The 18,743-nt window shown below is 42.8% G+C and overlaps 1 protein-coding gene across 1 annotated transcript in view; it reads right to left on the bottom strand.

The window, feature by feature from the left end:
• PCMTD1 (protein-L-isoaspartate (D-aspartate) O-methyltransferase domain containing 1) overlaps window positions 1–18,743 on the bottom strand; it is a 32,632-nt gene that overhangs the window by 2,193 nt on the left and 11,696 nt on the right. Inside the window, exons 2-4 of the mRNA XM_007464018.1 lie at window positions 17,193–17,295; window positions 6,466–6,637; window positions 4,824–4,947 (exon numbers count right to left, since the gene is read on the bottom strand). Of these exons, the coding sequence (XP_007464080.1) occupies window positions 4,824–4,947; window positions 6,466–6,637; window positions 17,193–17,295 (399 nt within the window). The remainder of the gene's footprint in view (window positions 1–4,823; window positions 4,948–6,465; window positions 6,638–17,192; window positions 17,296–18,743) is intronic.

Here is an 18,743-nt window from a genome sequence, read left to right on the forward strand (position 1 = left end):
AAATATCGTATATTAACGCATATATGTGGAACCTAGAAAAATGGTACAGACGAACTGGTTTGCAGGGCAGAAATAGAGACACAGATGTAGAGAACAAACGTATGGACACCGTGGGGGGAAGTGGCGGGGGGGGGGGGGGGGGGGGGGGGTGGGGGAGGAAGGAGGCCTCATCCCCCCGCACAGGGCCTCCAGGTACACATCCTGTCCTGGGTGCTTCCCTCCTGCCCTAGTGCCCAGGGCTCTGCCCAGTCACAAGCTGGGCACATCCTGCAACGGGAGATGTGGTTTGTCAGAAAACTCTAGGCAGGAGGCATTTTAGACCAATTCAAAGATCCCTTAGCACATACTTCCTGGCCTGCTACAAAACCTTTTCTTCAGACTCTACTGAAACCCAAAATGGAAAGGAATTCACGTCCATCCTGCCGTCTGCACCTGCCCTCAACCATGCAGGGAAACTGGAACCACCTGTAACAACTCTGCCAGCAGCCAGCTGTGTGAGCGCGCAACAGACTGAAACTAAGCCCCTGCTCTTACAGAGCGTATACATCTGGGGAGCGGCAGATAAAAACGTATGGAACAAACCAACGACGTAGCAAGTAACATGGGGGCAAGGCTGCTCCCAACTGGGTGGCCCCTGCGGTACCCCTGAGGAAGTCAGGACTGCGCCTGGATCCACGTGACAGAGGAGGCCGGCCCGTGAGCGCCCTGGGCGGAGGCAGGCGGGCGCGGGGAGGGGCCCGTCGAGGTCTGGAAGGCCTCGGCCATCAGCAACTGCAGGGTGCTAAGGGGACAGGGCCGTAACGGAGGAAGAGCACGGCCCGGCCCGGCCCCTCTGTGGGGTGGCAGCTGGCAAGGGAAGGAGCGGGCGTGCCAGGGGCCTGCGTGAGACAGGACCACGCTGGGGCAGAGAGAGGGGACAAGCCTGAGTTCTGCTCTGAAGACAGGTCGGACGGGGACTGGACGCGCGGCGAGGCAGATGCTAACGCTGATTACCCACGTGACAAAGAGAAAGCACAGTTCGGGGAGAAGATAAAGATTTGCTTTGCTTGCGCTGTGTGTCCTAAATGGAGGTCTGGGCGCTCCCGCCACCCCGTGGGCGTTTCACACGGGGCAGCCCGTCAGTGCAGGGCGAGGCAAGCGGGGAGGGACCGGCAAGGTGCTCGGGGCCCAGAGGCCGCGACGTGCCGGCCCTTTCCAGCCGCGGCAGTCCCGCCAGCGCCGGGCTCGGGGCAGGGCCCAGCTGCAGACGGGAGTCATGGGGTCATCAGCCCCCAAAGGCCAGGACGGCCCCCGCGGGGGGCGCCGGTGGGAGGGAGGCCGGAGGTCAAGGGACCACTGCAGGAAGCGGGGTAGAGAACAACCGGGGAAGAGCTTCAAAAGCTACAAAGAAGAGAAGGAGTAACTTAGACTTCTCGGCCGGCGCTCTCCCAACACGTCCACTGTCCTCCTCCTCTGCCAGCACTGCCTGCTCCTCCAGGGACACGATCACCACGACCACCACCACGACTGCCGGGGCAGCCCGACTTCAGAAGCACCAACCGGACCCGGACTGGAAAGGGATTCAGACCTGGCTCCATTCAGTCGCTTCTCACACTCACAGGTCCTAAAGTAGCGCCCACGAGAGCCTCATTTAAACGTTTTTCTGATAATACGAACACTTTGACGATTCTCAGCCCGACTTATTCAAAAATCCCAGTATTTTCTGTACTTCAACCCTCCTTGCTCCCGATGCTTCTAGTCACGAGAAGGAGTCAATGGACCAGACAGACAACACTAGTCCTGACTGCTATAAAATTTTACTGTGAATTGAAGCTTTCAGGCCAAAACCACAATGAAGGTTATCTCTAACACACACAGGTCAGCTCTATTTGTTTCCCAAAAGGTGGTCTCTATGTAGATTTTATAGTAACCTAGCAGTCAGCACTTTCATTTTTATTTGTTAAGTGAGACTGACAAGGGCACTGGATTTAGGTCAAACCCCATTTTTAACCTACAAGACCGCAACTTCGTATGTGGCTCAGTGTGGTGCAGTTCCACAGTTCATGAATCTCCTGACCTCTGTGATACTGAGATTTATAAGAAGAAATGTACATTTGGCTTCCCCTTCCTGACACAGAGCTCCTAAAACACGTGGAATTTCCTAAGTGATGAGAGCATCAAAGTGAAAAGCAGTGCCTTTCAGTGTTCATGAGAGGCTCCCTTCAACCACACGTGACTTGATGTTACGGGGTGATTTTCACTAAGCCCCTCAAGGTGCTAGGCTGGCTGTTGGGGACACCAACCATGGCATTAGAGAAATGGAACTTTCAGGCTACCCCTCCAGAGACGGGAAAGGGGCTAGAGGTTGAGTTAATCACCGAGAGTCAATGATTTAATCAATCGAACCTCCACAGAAGCCCCTAATGGAAAGGGCTCGCAGAGCTTCTGGGCTGGTGAACAGCTGGAGGCGCTGGGAGGGTGGTGCGTGCAGAGAGGGCGTGGGCGTCCACATCCACCCACACACCCCCCCACCCTGGGCATCACTCCCATCCGGCTGTTCCCCAGTTAATCTAATGAGTAATCTGTTCTCCTGCATTCTGGGAGCCGCTCCAGCAAATTATCGAACTCTAGGAGGGGTCACGGGGGCCTGATTCACAAGCAGCCTGTGAGAAGCTGGAGGAGGACAGAGCCTGTAGCCTGCAGGGTGTGTGCCAGCACCTGCGAGGGCCGCAACTGCAGCAGACCAGAGTGCAGCTCGCTGGGGCCCGCAGAGGACTGCAGACTGCTCAGGGGGGAGAACCCACAGGCCTGGGCGACACGGGCACTCGGCAGGCGGTGTATAAGGGAGACAGGTTTCCTTTAGTTGGTGTAGAGTTTTCCCTTCACCCCTTCTAAAGGGCCTGCTGTGAAATTTAGTTTTATAATGTCTTACACCCAAGAAAGAAAAAGAAATATGACTGTAAGTTGTATAAAAATCTGTGATGAACCTGAGGAAAAGTTATAAATACATTTTAGTAACTGTCTATATGAGCAATTTCATAGCTACAAAATACATTTGGCAAAGGATTTGCACGTGTATTTTTTAGGTGTTTTTGTGCTAACATTCTTTCAGGTTTTTATTCCCTATAATTAATGAAATAATGTGCTCTACACAGAAACCTGTTTTAACTTATTTTAACAGAAAAGCAAACGTGTTCTTATTCTCCACACATCCTATTCCATTTCAATTCCTAGCTACCTGGTCCCCAAGTCCACCTCTCCACTGGTAAGAACTTGAGCAGGGGAAACGGGTGTAAGTCACTGATCTTCCCAAAATCCCAACACTGCCCTTCGCTGAGCCATCACTACCTGCTAAGCACTGTACACACACTACTCCATTCAATTCTCAAAACCACCCCAGGGCTTCCCTGGTGGCGCAGGGGTTAAGAATCCGCCTGCCAATGCAGGGGTCATGGGTTCAAGCCCTGGTCCGGGAAGATCCCACATGCCGCGGAGCAACTAAGCCCGTGCCTGCAACTACTGAGCCTGTGCTCTAGAGCCTGCGAGCCACAACTACTAAGCCCACATGCTACAACTACTAAAGCCCACGCGCCTAGAGCCCATGCTCTGCAACAAAGAGAAGCCATGCAAAGAGAAGCCATGCAATGAGAAGCCCGCATACCGCACGGAAGAGTAGCCCCCGCTCACCACAGCTCGAGAAAGTCCATGCGCAGCAATGAAGACCCAACACAGCCAAAAGTAAATAAATAAAATAAATAAATTAAAAAAAAAAACACCCCAAAAGACCACAGGGGTTGCAAGAGGGTAAAATAACCCTGAAAATAATATGAAATCTCTCCCAGGTTCCTATGAAATAAATTCATTTAAAAAGCAAATTAAACCAAGAAGTCTACTATGGTAAAGTTCTAAAGCTCATTTTTGGCAAAGAACTTTACTTACTGGTCTCCCAAGCCATGATACACGCTGGGCCAACCACAGCCACGCTCACCCCTTTTCCTCGGGGTCTCAGCAGCACTCAGGGAGCTCAGCGCCCCCGCCTTCTCCAAAGTCCGGTCTCGCACACCGCACACTGCTGTCCCCCCACTTCTCGGCCCTGCCTCTGCTCGTGGTCCAGCTCTGACCTGGTGGATCAAAGGTCCAGTCCCAGCGCCTCCCCTGAGTCTCCTCACCCATCCTCCTAGCTCGTGCAGCAGGGTGACACCCACACGCCTACCTAACAGGAAACTCAAGCCCAGGCAAAATAAAAGTCTCTGATCGTCCTACACCGATTTCCAAGCTATTCACCCTCAGTCCTCAACAGCAATAAATGGTACCATCACTCAGTGAGGGGCTCAAGGTAAAACTTTAGAGCCCTCTTTTTCCTCCACCATTTTCCTACCTTCAAACAACTCCACCCCCATCAACACTGACTCTGTCCTTGAGGACAAGGAAAGTCTCCATCAGCTATCCTCTGCAGCCCAGCCGAGGAGCTTCAGCGACCCTGAAAGTTATTGCTGGTCTTGGAACGAGCAAGCTCTTTTCAGCCTAAAGAAAGCCTTCTGTGTTTGCTGTCCCTCTGTATGGAAGATGATGCCAACAAATTTACCATAATTAATCATTTCACAACTGTAGGTAATAAACTCATCTCTTCATTTGACCTGCCCCTTCTTTTCATGCCTCCATGAAGGCAGCTAACAGGGTCTGGTGCAAGGTAGGAGCTTTATCAAAAAAAAAAAAAAAAGTCCATGGAATATATTACTGCATTATTTACTTAACTCTTCATGATTAACACAGTCCACTAATCCCAAGCACAGCTGTTGACAACATAAGCCACAGTCCAGTTAGAAAGGCCAGCGGTTACTTACGGAGGCCCACAGAGTCCGGTTTGCCACCGTCATTCTTGCTCGGCTGCACAAGCGGGGCAAATGACACAGCAAGGATGCTTTTACTTTCCCAAGTGTTTTGTCCAGTTCGCATGATTTGTGTTAACTATTTAGGGGGAGAAAAGAAATAGAACGGCTTAATCTTGGAAGCGTGATCACCTTACAGTCACAATTTTGTTTTAACAGAATAACAGCAGTGATTGCTATGTAATCACTTGTATCTGAATGCAACCAAATTACTTTCGTTTAAATATTTACCATAAAATGATACAGGAGGAATCACAAATACTTGCTGTTCAAGACAGACACTTGAGCGCAAAGGGCATGACTCCGCAGGTTGTATCTGGGGTCTGAGGGCTTCTAGGGGTACTCTTCCAATCCACACCTGCCACTGGCCCCCAAAACACACGTCTCACACAGGTTCAGTTGTTTGGTTAAAGTGTTGTATTAGTAAAAAGACGTTTTCATTACTGTACCAACGAATCAACTTCATGATCTTCCATGGTGGTTATAAAATACAGACTAATTCTAATCCCAACTTGACATTTCATAGATAAATGTAATTAGTCACAAGGGGATTAGAAGTTTTACCCACTCAGCAAATACCCACCATCAGTTCTAGAGAAAAAATATTAGCTCAGTACATGACTGAAGGAAGATGAATTAGTATCTTCAATTTATATTACAGCAATCAACCTATTATATTTTACATTAGTACAACAGTATATAATAAATATTTAATAAAATACCAATGGGAAACCATATTTTAAATGTTTAAAAACGTCTCTTTAAAGGAAAACAGAAAAGGACGATTAATCTGGGAGTCTGAACTCCGGAAGCATTCAAGTAACAACATTTTTCCAAGAATGTGTTTTAATGAATGCTTTATATTCTGTCTTTTTAATAACTGACAAACACAGTACGTGGTGATGGTGAAATCCTCTGATCTGCAAATCACAAGTGTGAACTTAGGGGACCCTCAGATATACAAACTCCAAAACCACCACACTACGTCCCAGTCATCTTGGACAATCTATCTTCTACTTACAAACCACAAGGTGTTTTAAACATCTCAGAGGTAGGTTAATATGAACATAAAAGATATTTTTTGAAATGTATATTTATAAAATTTCAAAGTAAAAGAGCCACCCATTTTCTGAATAAATTAGTATTTCATACACTTATTATACCTAATAATCCCAAACCAAAGGCAGACAATAGGTGAAAAACACTTTCAAATGTGCCTACGTATACTAAGATCCAAAAATTTACTCATTTCTGGAATGGAGTTAAGCAGTTCAAACCAAACCCCAAAGAGGATTTCCTTTTCATATGTTCAGCTAGAAGCAGTTACCACATTCAGTGGCACTCGCTCCCCTCACCCGGCGAGGACCCGACCGGGGAGCAGCTCAGCGCGGCTCTCCTAACCCTAGTTAACGGGTCTTTTCCACACCTGCCTTGGTTAATAGTCAAGAGCCTGTTTCAATGTTCTCCTCTATAGACAGATCTGTGAAGAGTATTTATTTCTTCCTTAAAACTTACAGTGTACCTTTCACCGAGGTAACGCTTCCCGTCTTATGCTAAGTGCGTCTCCTACGTCAAGTGAAAGGACAGTGGGAGCTACCTGGTCTTCGACAGGCATGACCAGGATGCCCCCGACTTTCAGCAGTATCTTCATGTAGTGCTCGTGGTCCTTCTGGACTCCAGCCCCGCAGTAGACCCGGTCATACTGGTGGCTGTCTGACGCTATCTGCAGACAATTACCAACCACAAATGCAGGCTCACAGAACTCGAATCTATTCGGAAAACAGACAGCATTTTAGCTCATTAAGCAAAAGATCAGATCTAAACAAATTAACAGAGTCCAGCTTCTTGAAATAGTGAAGTTACCAAATTAATTATAAGGCTAAAATATTATAAAACTTGACTGAAATATCAGATTTATGAAGTTTAACACTGATCAAATATATTGTTTTATTATCAGTGATGCAGTGTACATTTTTTCAAAACATTAACTTTTTTTTTGCCACACTGAAACCTTACTTAAGGCTTAAAAGGTGAATATAGTGAAAAACCATCACAACACCAACCTTGGGATGCCCACAAAGGACACACAATAAGGATGAGAATCCCAAGGATCAAACAAGAGAGAAAAGGTTTCACTCCCCCCTCTCTTTCCAAAAGAAGCCAGGGGCCAGTGGACATAGAAGGGCTTGTGCAGTCTCCACTGCGGGCATCTTGCTGCAGTTAACAGTGGCAAAGCTTGTCAGGAAAAGACACTGGTGCCCTTACCCTATGCTCTTGCAACCACTAAAGAGTAGGGAGATTTTCCTAATACATTTTGGCAGAACTATGTTACAGGGCTGGAAAAGAGAGCAGAATGAAGTGTTTTTTGGCCCCCGTGATCTCCCTACACAACAAAAGAAGAGAGATGGATGGTTTCAAAGCAAAGGCATCTTATCCAGGCCACCTGTTCCTGGTTACAGGCTGGGTTCACTGTATATAGAGTTATGCTTTTACAAACTCTCCTATTTAGACTTCTACTTTATTCCTTAAGTTCTGGCAAATCTGAAAACGGTCTCTAAAATACATAATTAAAAGCCTAATGCACTAATAAAACACGTACAGTAATTTTTTTAAATTAATTCATGAAATATCCTTTCACTTTTAAGTTGATTGATGTTAATTTGACCACACAGCAAAATCAGGCTGTCATTTGAGGATGAAATAATTTACATTAAAAGTTTCGGCATGCAGTGAAAAATGACTCTGAATCATAATCACTTTTATTTTGTAAAACGTATCCTGTCCTTTGGTAATTAACAGACTTATTACGCAGTAAGTTTCCATTAAAATTCACTAAAGTACAGACACACTATGGTCATCGATATTTAAAGAAGAGTTTCGCAGCATGACGCCGTCCTCAACTTCCTGTTCCCTTGATGGAGGCGCTGGGGGCATGAGGGACAGTGTAGAGCCTGCACCCTCCTCTCCACACGGGGCTCCACACAGGGCCGGCCCCGCGCCGCCGCTCCTTCTGCGGCACCTGAGCCCCGGTGCTCACGCTTTCTGGCTCTCCCCTCCCTCCACCGCTTCCCGCACGGCTTCTCAGCACAGGTCCATGCCCCTTAGAGGGCCATGTGGGGATCCTTACAGTTCTACCTGGATGTCCCCCCTTCCAGACTCACTCCCTGGCTCTGCCCCCTACCCCACACACACTGCACTGCAGCCACAGGTTGAATTGTGGGCTTCTCATCACTTAGAGGAAATATTACAAAGTGTCTCCTGTATCTGTGTCTGTGCTGTTCCTTTGACTGAAAGGCCCCTCCCTCTCTTCTTGATAAACGCCTAGGATCACTTGGAGACACAGCTCAGATATGAGCTACACAGCGAAATCTTACCCAACTCCTTAATCAGGTCTCATTCTTTCTACTTGCATAATACACACAAAAGTGTGAACTTACCTATGTAATGGACAATGTTTAATTCCTCTTACACTCAACACAACCTAGGATTGTCTAAAATCTGGCTTTCAAATAACTAAATAATGTGGATCACGTGGTTTAATCATCTCATCAAACTCAAAGTAAGCATCCTTTAAAAAGAAAAAAGACCAGTATTTTCAATCTAAAAATCCTCGTTCTTATAAAAATTCATTTTAAATAACTTAACTTTATAATAATTTAAGCCAGTCTTAAAATTTTCAGGATGAACGTGAGCAGGGAATTTAAATTTAAAAATCTGCATTATTAAACCTCTTTTACCATTAAGTCTGTTAAATCAACTTAAAAATATGCTTATAGTTTAAAAGTTTCCTACTAGTTAAAAATACATGATAGCTCACAGAACTATTATCTAGGAAAACACCATTACAAGTAAACAACTTATAATTAAAACCACTTCTCATATTCGTGATATTTTTATATACTCTCATCCCAGCAAAATGAATTAGAAGTTTAGTGTCTGATTCTAAAATCAAATGTGTGACTCTAGCCAAGTGGCCAGTTGTGTGTCGACTGGAAATACAACGGGAAACACTCAGGCCTGCATCTAGTGGAAGAGACAGCAATCTCAGTAATTGAAGATTAATTTACAAGTGTGATAAATGCTCTAAAGGTATACGACTCCATAAATAAGACTGAGGATGCAAGGAAACGGACAGCCCTGGGGAGTGAAAGGCTCCCTGAGAAATGATTAAGCCGTGATCTGAAAGGTGAGACAGGACAATCAAAGCACACTATCCAAGATGGTAGCCACTAGCCACATGTGGATACGAGCCCCTAAAATGTGACTCGTCCACACCGAGATGTGCTGAAAGGATAAAATCACACAAGATCTCAAATATTCAGTATGAAAATGTAAAATATCTCAGTATTTATTTTATATGCGTGTGTATATGTGTGTGTATATATGTGTGTGTGTATGTGTGTGTTTGTGTGTATGTGTGTGTGTATACTTCAACAGCCGCATAAACTAAAAACACTGAACAACTACCCTTCTAACTTTATCACCTGTAAACAGGAGCGTCAAATATTTTCCTTAACACAAACTTCCCTTTGGAATATTCTCCTTGTTTTCCTGATATCTCTGAACACTTTCTCTGAATTTTAATTGTATCTCCATCACCTATTATGGGCCTCAAAAAGCACTAAGTAGGTGAGAAACAGAAGAAACAATTGTTTTGTCAGCTGTTCCACCCACCAACTTTGAATATGAACCCAAACCTGACAAACTAAACATGTTAATGAGAAGAACCCCAGGACTAGAAGAGAAACCTGCACAGAAACAGTTACAGAAAAAATATGTGCCCATGGCACCTTCTATATCAATATGATGGTTCTTGTTTTACTAAATTGGATAACTATAAATAACTGTAGCTTCATGTTACAAAATACATGATTTGTTCCCCAAGTGCCAAAAAAAAAGCAAAACTCAAACAGTAAAAAAAAAAAAACAAAACAAACCCTTTTGCCTTTAATGAATAAACCAAACCAACTGTCCTCTAACAGAAAGGTTTTTTTTGTTTGTTTTTTTTTTTGGGGTGGTATGCGGGCCTCTCACTGTTGTGGTCCCTCCCGTTGCGGAACACAGGCTCCGGACGCGCAGGCTCAGCGGCCACGGCTCACGGGCCCAGCCGCTCTGCGGCATGTGGGATCCTCCCGGACCGGGGCACGAACCCGCGTCCCCCGCATCGGCAGGCGGCCTCCCAACCACTGCACCACCAGGGAAGCCCCTAAAAGGTACTTTTTGGGGGCCTTTCTGAAGATCTTAAATAAGCTACCTTATTCTAGGAAAGAAAGTCTTTTCCCTTGTAATGCAGATCTGAACAAGTATATCTGCTTCACACTTAGGGAATATTACAAAGAATCATTACAGAGAAAAATTAGACCTCTAAATTTATAAATAATTTCTACTAATGCAAATGGACCATATACCTCTAACAAATCTATATGGGGTCTTTACGCTTTCATTTAACATACCAAATTAATTTCCTTTACCAGCATACTCAAATTTTAAAGTTTAACTGAACCTGAGACAACATTCCAAAGAGAGTAGAAGGACTGGACTATTTCTAGACACAAAATAGTAAAGCTTCAAGGACATATCAGGTAGAAAGGTGAATATTTTTAAATATAGGCACAAAAACACCTAGAACATAGTAAGTTACTAGTTATAAGAAACGCGTCTAGCAGAGACAGGGCTCCGTCCGGGTGCCGTTTATTGACACTGACAGCTATGGCTTCACCTTCTCCACCAATAATTCACGAACCCTTCACGTGATCAAAGAAAACAAAACAACTCTCAGACTGCCCGTACTTACATTATTTTTTTTAATACACAAATGGGTTATAGATTATCTTTCCTAATAAAGGACTTAGAGATGAGCTTTAGTATTTCTGACTAGGTAGAGGTGAGGATCTTACTTAGACATTCTGTATTCTGATAGTGAAATTATGGCTCATTTTTAAAATAGCACTTCATGTAAATAAATTCATATAAATCCTACTAATGATATTTTTTCAAAAGTCTATGATTAAAATTTTTCAGGCAAATGTTTATGGATGTGCTCATATACGTATGAAGAATAAATGACTGATCTGAGGCATGGATGACAGCTACCGTGTGGCTAGAGTCAATTACAACTGCTATTAATTCTTCCAGTGTAAAGAAGAAAATAAAGAGAACAGTTTCCTCCTTCAGCTTTAACTAGATTCTGAAAGCTGCATCTTCCCTAAGTTTCCACAAGCCTCTATAGGCAAAGGACATATAACAAAAATACCATTCTGTATAATCTGGAAGACTGGAGTAATAAACTAACCAGAAGTTTTCACTTTATTATAAAATACTGCTACATTATTTATAGATTTATACATAAAATCTAGGTTTAAAAATAGTGAAAGTGAAAATCCAAATTCCACCTCTTCACATCAACCACATACAAATGGAACCTGAGAAGGGAAGAAAAAAGAAAAACCAGCAAAACAAAAATAAACAAAAAAAAAGAAAGACAAGAGACCTACCAAAAGACTTCCTATGTGGTTATCATTTTAATCCTAAAAGTATGGTTCTTGTGTTCTCTTCCAGTTTTCATACTTGATTTAGGGGAGCTCATTAAAATTTTATGTCTGTTAGTAACGTGAAAATTAGCAATCATTTTTATACTTTGAAGAAAATTTCCAAAACAAAATTTCCCTGATACAGATACCTTATACTCCTATATTACACCAAATTATACTTCCTAACAACGTAAGTTACCTGTATACAAAAAAAAAAGTTAAACAGTTCTAAAATGTAATAACTACAAATTCATCCACTTTAGACTTATAATTATTTATTGATTTAAACCTGAAAATCTAATGGCTTTTTAGACTCCTACATCGAGAGGGAAAATTATTTGACATGCCCTTACTAAAATAAAATGTGCATAGAAAATCATTTGTGGGAAAAGAGAGAGCACAGATAGCTTGGTTTACGACATGAGCGCTTGGCCAAACTAGCACCCAGATTCCAATCACTTACCTCAGCAGTCCTTTTCTTTCCAGGTGCATGCTGGATTATCTTCATCTCAAGACGGACAGACGATTCCATTCACAGCAGGGACCTTGCCAACTTGCCCATATAATTCTTTTGATAAGCTGCTAGGAGACCAGGGTGACCTAGCCTTGCCCTGCAGCTTCCCTCTTAGACGGATAGTCTAGGTCTAGGAGCTGACTGAGAGTAGAAAAAACAATATTCCCCTTCAATACACCATTGGAGTGGGAGCTGACAGTTTGCACACCTAGTTTATCATGTGCCATAGGATGCTGTCATTGAAATTTGAGACTATTATTCCCGTGGAATAAAGGACTTCAAGGACAAAGGAAAGAATCCTATCCTGTTCTCATACCTCACCCAAAACAACCTGGCAAATGAATCACAGACACTTCTTTCTCTTAAAACACTTCGTCATAATACACATTTTGAACTCTAACAGCTACGACTACTTCATTAAAACAAAACTTCAGGGCTTCCCTGGTGGCGCAGCGGTTGAGAGTCCGCCTGCCGACGCAGGGGACACGGGTTCGTGCCCCGGTCCGGGAAAATCCCACATGCCGCGGAGCGGCTGGGCCCGTGAGCTGTGGCCGCTGAGCCTGCGCGTCCGGGGCCTGCGCTCCGCGGCGGGAGAGGCCACAGCAGTGAGAGGCCTGCGTACCGCAAAAAAAAAAAACTTCACAACCTTCCATTGGGAAGAAAACCCAAAGAAACATTAATCTCTTGATCTCCAAGTACAGTTACACCATTCAAAAACTCGTACAACCAAGGATTAAGCTACTGAATTTCAAAAAATTTAAAAAATCAAAGACTTTACCTTTTCAAGTGGTTTCCCTTCCAACTGTATCAAACTCATTTCAGAATAATTCAAGCATTATTTAAAGCACAGTGTTAAGAGTAAATACACAGATTTCTCATCGAATAGAGCTTTAGGAGACTCCACAGGACCAAAAACAATCTCTAAACATCTTACAGGGAATGTGACAGGTACGTCGTATAAAAGTGAGCCTTCATATATTTCAACAATAATTTCTTATAAAGTAACTTGGGATAAAAACTATTTTATTTCTGTCAAACAGTATGTTATTCCCGGAATAATTTCTTCTCCTAAAATGTGTTAGAAGCCATCAAACTTTCGCCCATGCCATTTCTAACCGATGTTAAAATACATAACTGGGGGCCCTGATGACTATTTTTAAGCATTTTTCTGTCCCACCATTTCAATGTTTGTCATGATTAAAAACTGTGTTTACGGGGCTTCCCTGGTGGCGCAGTGGTTGGGAGTCCGCCTGCCGATGCAGGGGATGCAGGTTCGTGCCCCGGTCCAGGAGGATCCCGCATGCCGCGGAGCGGCTGGGCCCGTGAGCCATGGCCGCTGGGCCTGCGCGTCCGGAGCCTGTGCTCCGCAACGGGAGAGGCCGCAGCAGTGGGAGGCCCGCGTACCGCTAAAAAAAAGAGTGTGTGTGACGGGCAGAACAGGAGTCAGCAGACCACGGACAAGAGGCCAAATGCAGCCCGCACTTGTTTCTGTCAATGAAGTGGTACCAGAACCCTTCGCCCACCCCTCCACAGGGTGTCCCAGGAGGCCTCTACACTGCAGTGGCACAGCTGAGCAGCTGCAACAGAGACCGCTTGGCCCAGGAAGCCAGATACATTCACTATCTGGTCCTTCATCTGAAAAAGCTTGCCAGTGTTTTAGAGAACCTTTGAAATCAAATGTCAGTTCATTAGGGAATTTCGGTGCATGTGGGTATACCATAGGAAGAGCAAAGGAATAAACCACACAAGAGAACTCCCCCTTCCCTCCTATCTCCAAGTACAGTAAATTCAGGGTAGCCTCTCCAAATTATTTCATTTGCTGATACAGAACCAAGACATAGAAAGAAGGTTTTTGTTTTTTTTTCTTTTGCAGTACGTGGGCCTCTCACTGTTGTGGCCTCTCCCATTGCAGAGCACAGGCTCCGGACGCACAGGCTCAGCGGCCATGGCTCACGGGCCCAGCCGCTCCGCGGCATGTGGGATCCTCCCGGACCAGGGCACGAACCCGTGTCCCCTGCATCAGCAGGTGGACTCTCAACCACTGCGCCACCAGGGAAGCCCAGAAAGAAGGTTTTAAAGTATACGCATTATACTAAGGATCTTTTTTCTGAAAGAAGAAATAGTACTTTCAAGACTCAGGAACCAAGCTTGCTTTATAAAGCACACACAGAAACGTGCATCTGTATATTGTTTTTTAAATATGTATCTTGCATTACATATTCTAATGTTGAGTACTTTACTGAATCTTTTCCCACCTATTATGTTTGGGAGTTCACTACGATCTCCAATAGATATACATAGAAAACTTTAAAGACACAGTTTAAATCATAAGTGACATGACAATACTTCTGAAAAAGGAACTGATAAAAAAGATCCAAACCAACAGGATAAATAAGATTGGAAAAGTATTAGGTTTTAGCTTTCTACTGTCTTCGTGTTACACACAATCAAGGATAGCCTGGTACTAAGGAACAATACTAAGTACTAAGGAATACATAAATAGCAATTTGTTTTCCTGAGTTACTTTATATTTTATTAATTAAAACATGTATTTTGATGACCCGTACACAATTAAATATAATAAAATTGCTTAGGAACGGAATTTTTGACATCACTTTCCAAAGCAAGGTTTTCAAATTTAAAAATTGAAAATAACTAGGAATATTATCAACAAACGCCAAGAAAAATCAAAGAAATCATCAAAACACAAGTAAGATAGGAAGAAAACTACTACATCTTCATCATTTCTATCACCAAAACCAAATGACGTTAAAGGAGCCCATTAAATGACTCAACTTTGATTACTTAACCTCCACCCAACTCACAACTTTGTGCAAAACGAAGCATTTCCCAGTACTTACTACCCCTTGTATGTGCAAGATACCTTTATAATCTGAAGTACGTAACCACTATTTCAGGAGTGACTTGAAAACCCGAATAGATAACATTTCCAGAACTGTCTTTTTTTTTTTAAGAATAGTTTATTAATATAAGAATCTGTTTTAAAATAAGTTGTAACACTTCAGAAACAACCATATTATAAAGTCTGATTATTTTAACTAAAGTAACAAGACCATTAAAAATTATAAAGAAACATTTAGATCAGTCATATCACCATTTGATGGTTCACTATTTTATGAATAACAAACCTGTATAACACGGTAACAACACCACTCAAGAAATACAAGCCAAGGACATTTGATCATCTTACGATTACATGAAAACAATTTTAGAAAAAATTTTTTTAATTGAGACACTTAAATATATAAAACCTTCAAAATTATCTGTGTTACAGATGATTTAATATTTAAATTACATCAACACAGAAATACTTTAAAGAATGACATATTTTACTGTTTGCAGGGACCATGCCCACTTGTCAGCAAGAAACTTGACTCCACAGATACTGTAAAGAGGTACTTCGATGATTCAAAGTTCTTCCTTGAGTTTGTTCTGCCTGATTAATGACCCAAAAGTGAATTATCTGTGCCTTTATGTGTTAACACCTGAAATATATTATCTAATATATAGTAGTTCTTAAGAGAGACCTTAAACATTTGCTTTTAGTAATATTACTTTCATATTTTCCAAGTTTACTTGTATTCAAAAGGTCTTATGTGTACGTTAAAGTTTCAACATCAAAATAAATACTTAGAACAACAGAAACTCAATAAATTCAACAAAGTTCCATAGTTCTAATAACCAATATAAAAACTATCCATGCCCATATCTTAAGCACTTACCATACCACTAATTATCAGACAGACGGAAATGATGAAGACAAAAAAGGATACTAACATTGAAACTCAACTTCTTATCAAATAACTTGAACTCGAAACTATTTTATTTCTGTCAAACAGTATGTTATTCTTGGAAACAGAATATGAACCCACATGGTAAGCATTTGAAAAATGATTCAAAAACATGAATTAAATGTTAACTCTTTATAAATAAGATAAAAGATAAAAAACTGTGTTCAGCAAACTGCTGCAGAAAATTCAAGGGACTTGCTCAGATCCACTGGCTTGATTACAGAACAAAGCCAAAGCCGAGCACAGGCTCGCTCGCCGCCTGAGGTCGTAACACCCAGCCACACTCCCTCCCTGGTCCTTCCCCCTGCACTGCGGACTCTGCGGCACCTCGGTTTTCTGTTCTTCAACCCACCAAGTGCCACTTGCCAGGGGACACGTACAAACTGGCCATGGCAAAGGGGACGGAAAGAAAAGGGCCAGGGAAGGAAGGGGAGGAGGGGCAGAGAAGGGAGGAGAGAGGGGAAGGTGCTCCAGGAGACCCTCAAAGGCCCTCCTGCTTCCTTCTTAGCACTGACCCCCAGGCCTGAACCCTAGGAAAGAGCCCTCAGCTCGGAACCCACCCCCAGCCCAGGTCCCCACCTCCAGGCCAGGCCAGGCCAGGCCAGAGCTGAGTGAGGCCCACTCCCAACAAGCTGGGTTGGAACCCTGGACCAAAGCTCTGCTATACAGTAAAGGGACTAGGTTCTAAGCTTGATTCCTATCCGCTTTAGGCCTTTCTCTCTTTGAAAATATGACTAGTTGAGAGACAGAAATGCCCTCCAAATTTTCCAGTTTCACAAGAGTTCTCGGACTTCAGCAGAAGCAGCCTTTGCCCCACAGTACTACCACTGCTGAACTTTAGGGACATTACACAGCAAACAGACTTCCTTGCCTGCGCACGGGCCAACGCCTGTGCAGTATTTCTTCTAAGGGAAAGCAGGAGTTCAAACCAATGATTCTATAAGCAAATTTCTCAAACACAGCCCTCACAGGATATATCAATATACTTCGATGATAATTTCTTCTGGCTATATTACTAAGTAACTTCATGTATTTAAGAAAGTCCTCCATATTCTAACAGGTATCACTCTTATGCTACAAACAAAGAGGGCAGACTATTAAATTACTATCCCAAAGGTGTAAACACAGTTCCCAAAAAGTATTCTAAGCACATCTTTATATTCTACCTTCAGGAAAGGTACTTGTATTATGTTTAACGAATGGAACATTACCCTACTAATAAAGTGACAGTAGCATATAATTAAAACATAAAAGTTATTTATTTGCAATTCACTATATACGTACACAGAACAAAAATCACCGCACAGTTTCTAACTTAATTTTTTCTCTCATTTTATACCACACTGATTTTTGCTGCACTCAACTGACAACTCAGGATCAATAAACTAACAGTAGTGAGGAACAGACATGTCACACGTGTCTACTTATCAAGTGCTTTCAAAGCAGAACTATAGATATGAATACTTACTTATCAAAGCTATCACTATTTTTGATGAAGCTCTCCAGTTTTTCCTTGGCATACTCCACCACATCTGAATGAAGCTCAATCCCATGATTTATTCCAAAAGGACCTGCAATTGTAGCAGCAGCATTTATAAAAAATATTAAGAATGTCTTTATAGAGCTCTTTTAATTTCTGCTCATTTATCTATCACAGGAGAATTTAAAGAGGGCTTGAAATATGTATCTGCTATAGCCACAGACTTAAAAAGCTATATGGAAATCTATTTACACTGCTTTAAAAAAAAATAAGTCACAAAGAGTTCTCTCCAGGGTGTAGCTTATCTGTCAGGACAATACTGCCAAAGAGATAATCATATTTCTATATGAAGTTTAAGTTAATTACCATTATCTTCTCCTTTATCATTTGTTAAAAATTCGGTAATTCTCAAATGTCTGAATCCACAGGCTGACACAGGTATGACAGAAGCCTCACACAGCAACCCCCCGACCCAGTGAATGCTACTTTTCTCCAGGGCTGAGACCACACCCTCTGCCTCTGGAGCTCCCACTGTCCAGGGGAGTGTGGCGCCTGGCTGAGCTGGTTTGACTCTCCCGTTCCCACTCCCTTCACACGGCTCCCTTCACTTGGCATTTCTTTTTGCACACAGCCAAGGATGAGTGACAGTCCAGGAACGAGGTACAGGGCAACGATCTAGGGACTGCTCCTTCCCCCACCCTGGTACTGGCCGAGAATGCTACCAACAGGATTCCCGTTTCCTAAGGCTACTGTGCCTCGTGCCTGCCCCATGACCCCACGACAGTAACACACTGTTCTGAGCTAGTCATCTCATTCCTCCCAAACTTCTGAGACTGAGCCAATCAGGTTTTCCACTCTACGTTTTTGTTATATTTCTGTCTTACTTTGAGATTGGTCTCTCAGGAAAAAGTGTGTGTGTGTGTTATTTTCTGTATCTGGTATGTATCTTAGGAACTACTTAACTGGATGTGCCCCCTACTGAATGCCATTAAAAATACAACATACACTGGAGTTCTGCCGACCTCTAAGAACTTTAAAATAACAAAAAAATCAGTCCTCAATTAACATTTTTGAATGTACAGGGGGCACATGAAAATACCGGTTTGTAATCTAGGAATTACCTAACTATAAAAATTAAACCAAAATGTTCAGATACTATCTTCAAGTCAAAAGCAGATAAACCTACTATATTTCTATTGCATTTGATTAATTTTTTTAAAAAAAACTGATTCTACTTGGAAAATGTATTCAGATTAAGAAAAAGATTAGGTAAAAAGGTCCATCAGACCCCACAACAGTTATAGCATTACCTTCCTTTGAAATGCTTTATACTTTTTTAAATGTTATTCTGATCAATGAATTCTTAAATGTTTTGCTTCCCATTTTTTGTTTCCCTACTGTCAAACCGTTAGTCTTCATCTGCTAACTGGAACACCCACCCAATATCTTTTAAGATCTCTTGTAATTCCTTAATATTACCAAATTGCCAAAAACTAGAATTTCCTTTTTTCAAAAAGTCAACGAGAATGGCACCAAAAA

The sequence above is a fragment of the Lipotes vexillifer genome, unplaced genomic scaffold, assembly GCF_000442215.2.
Source record: "Lipotes vexillifer unplaced genomic scaffold, Lipotes_vexillifer_v1.1 scaffold69, whole genome shotgun sequence".
In the NCBI taxonomy this organism is placed as follows: domain Eukaryota; kingdom Metazoa; phylum Chordata; class Mammalia; order Artiodactyla; family Lipotidae; genus Lipotes; species Lipotes vexillifer.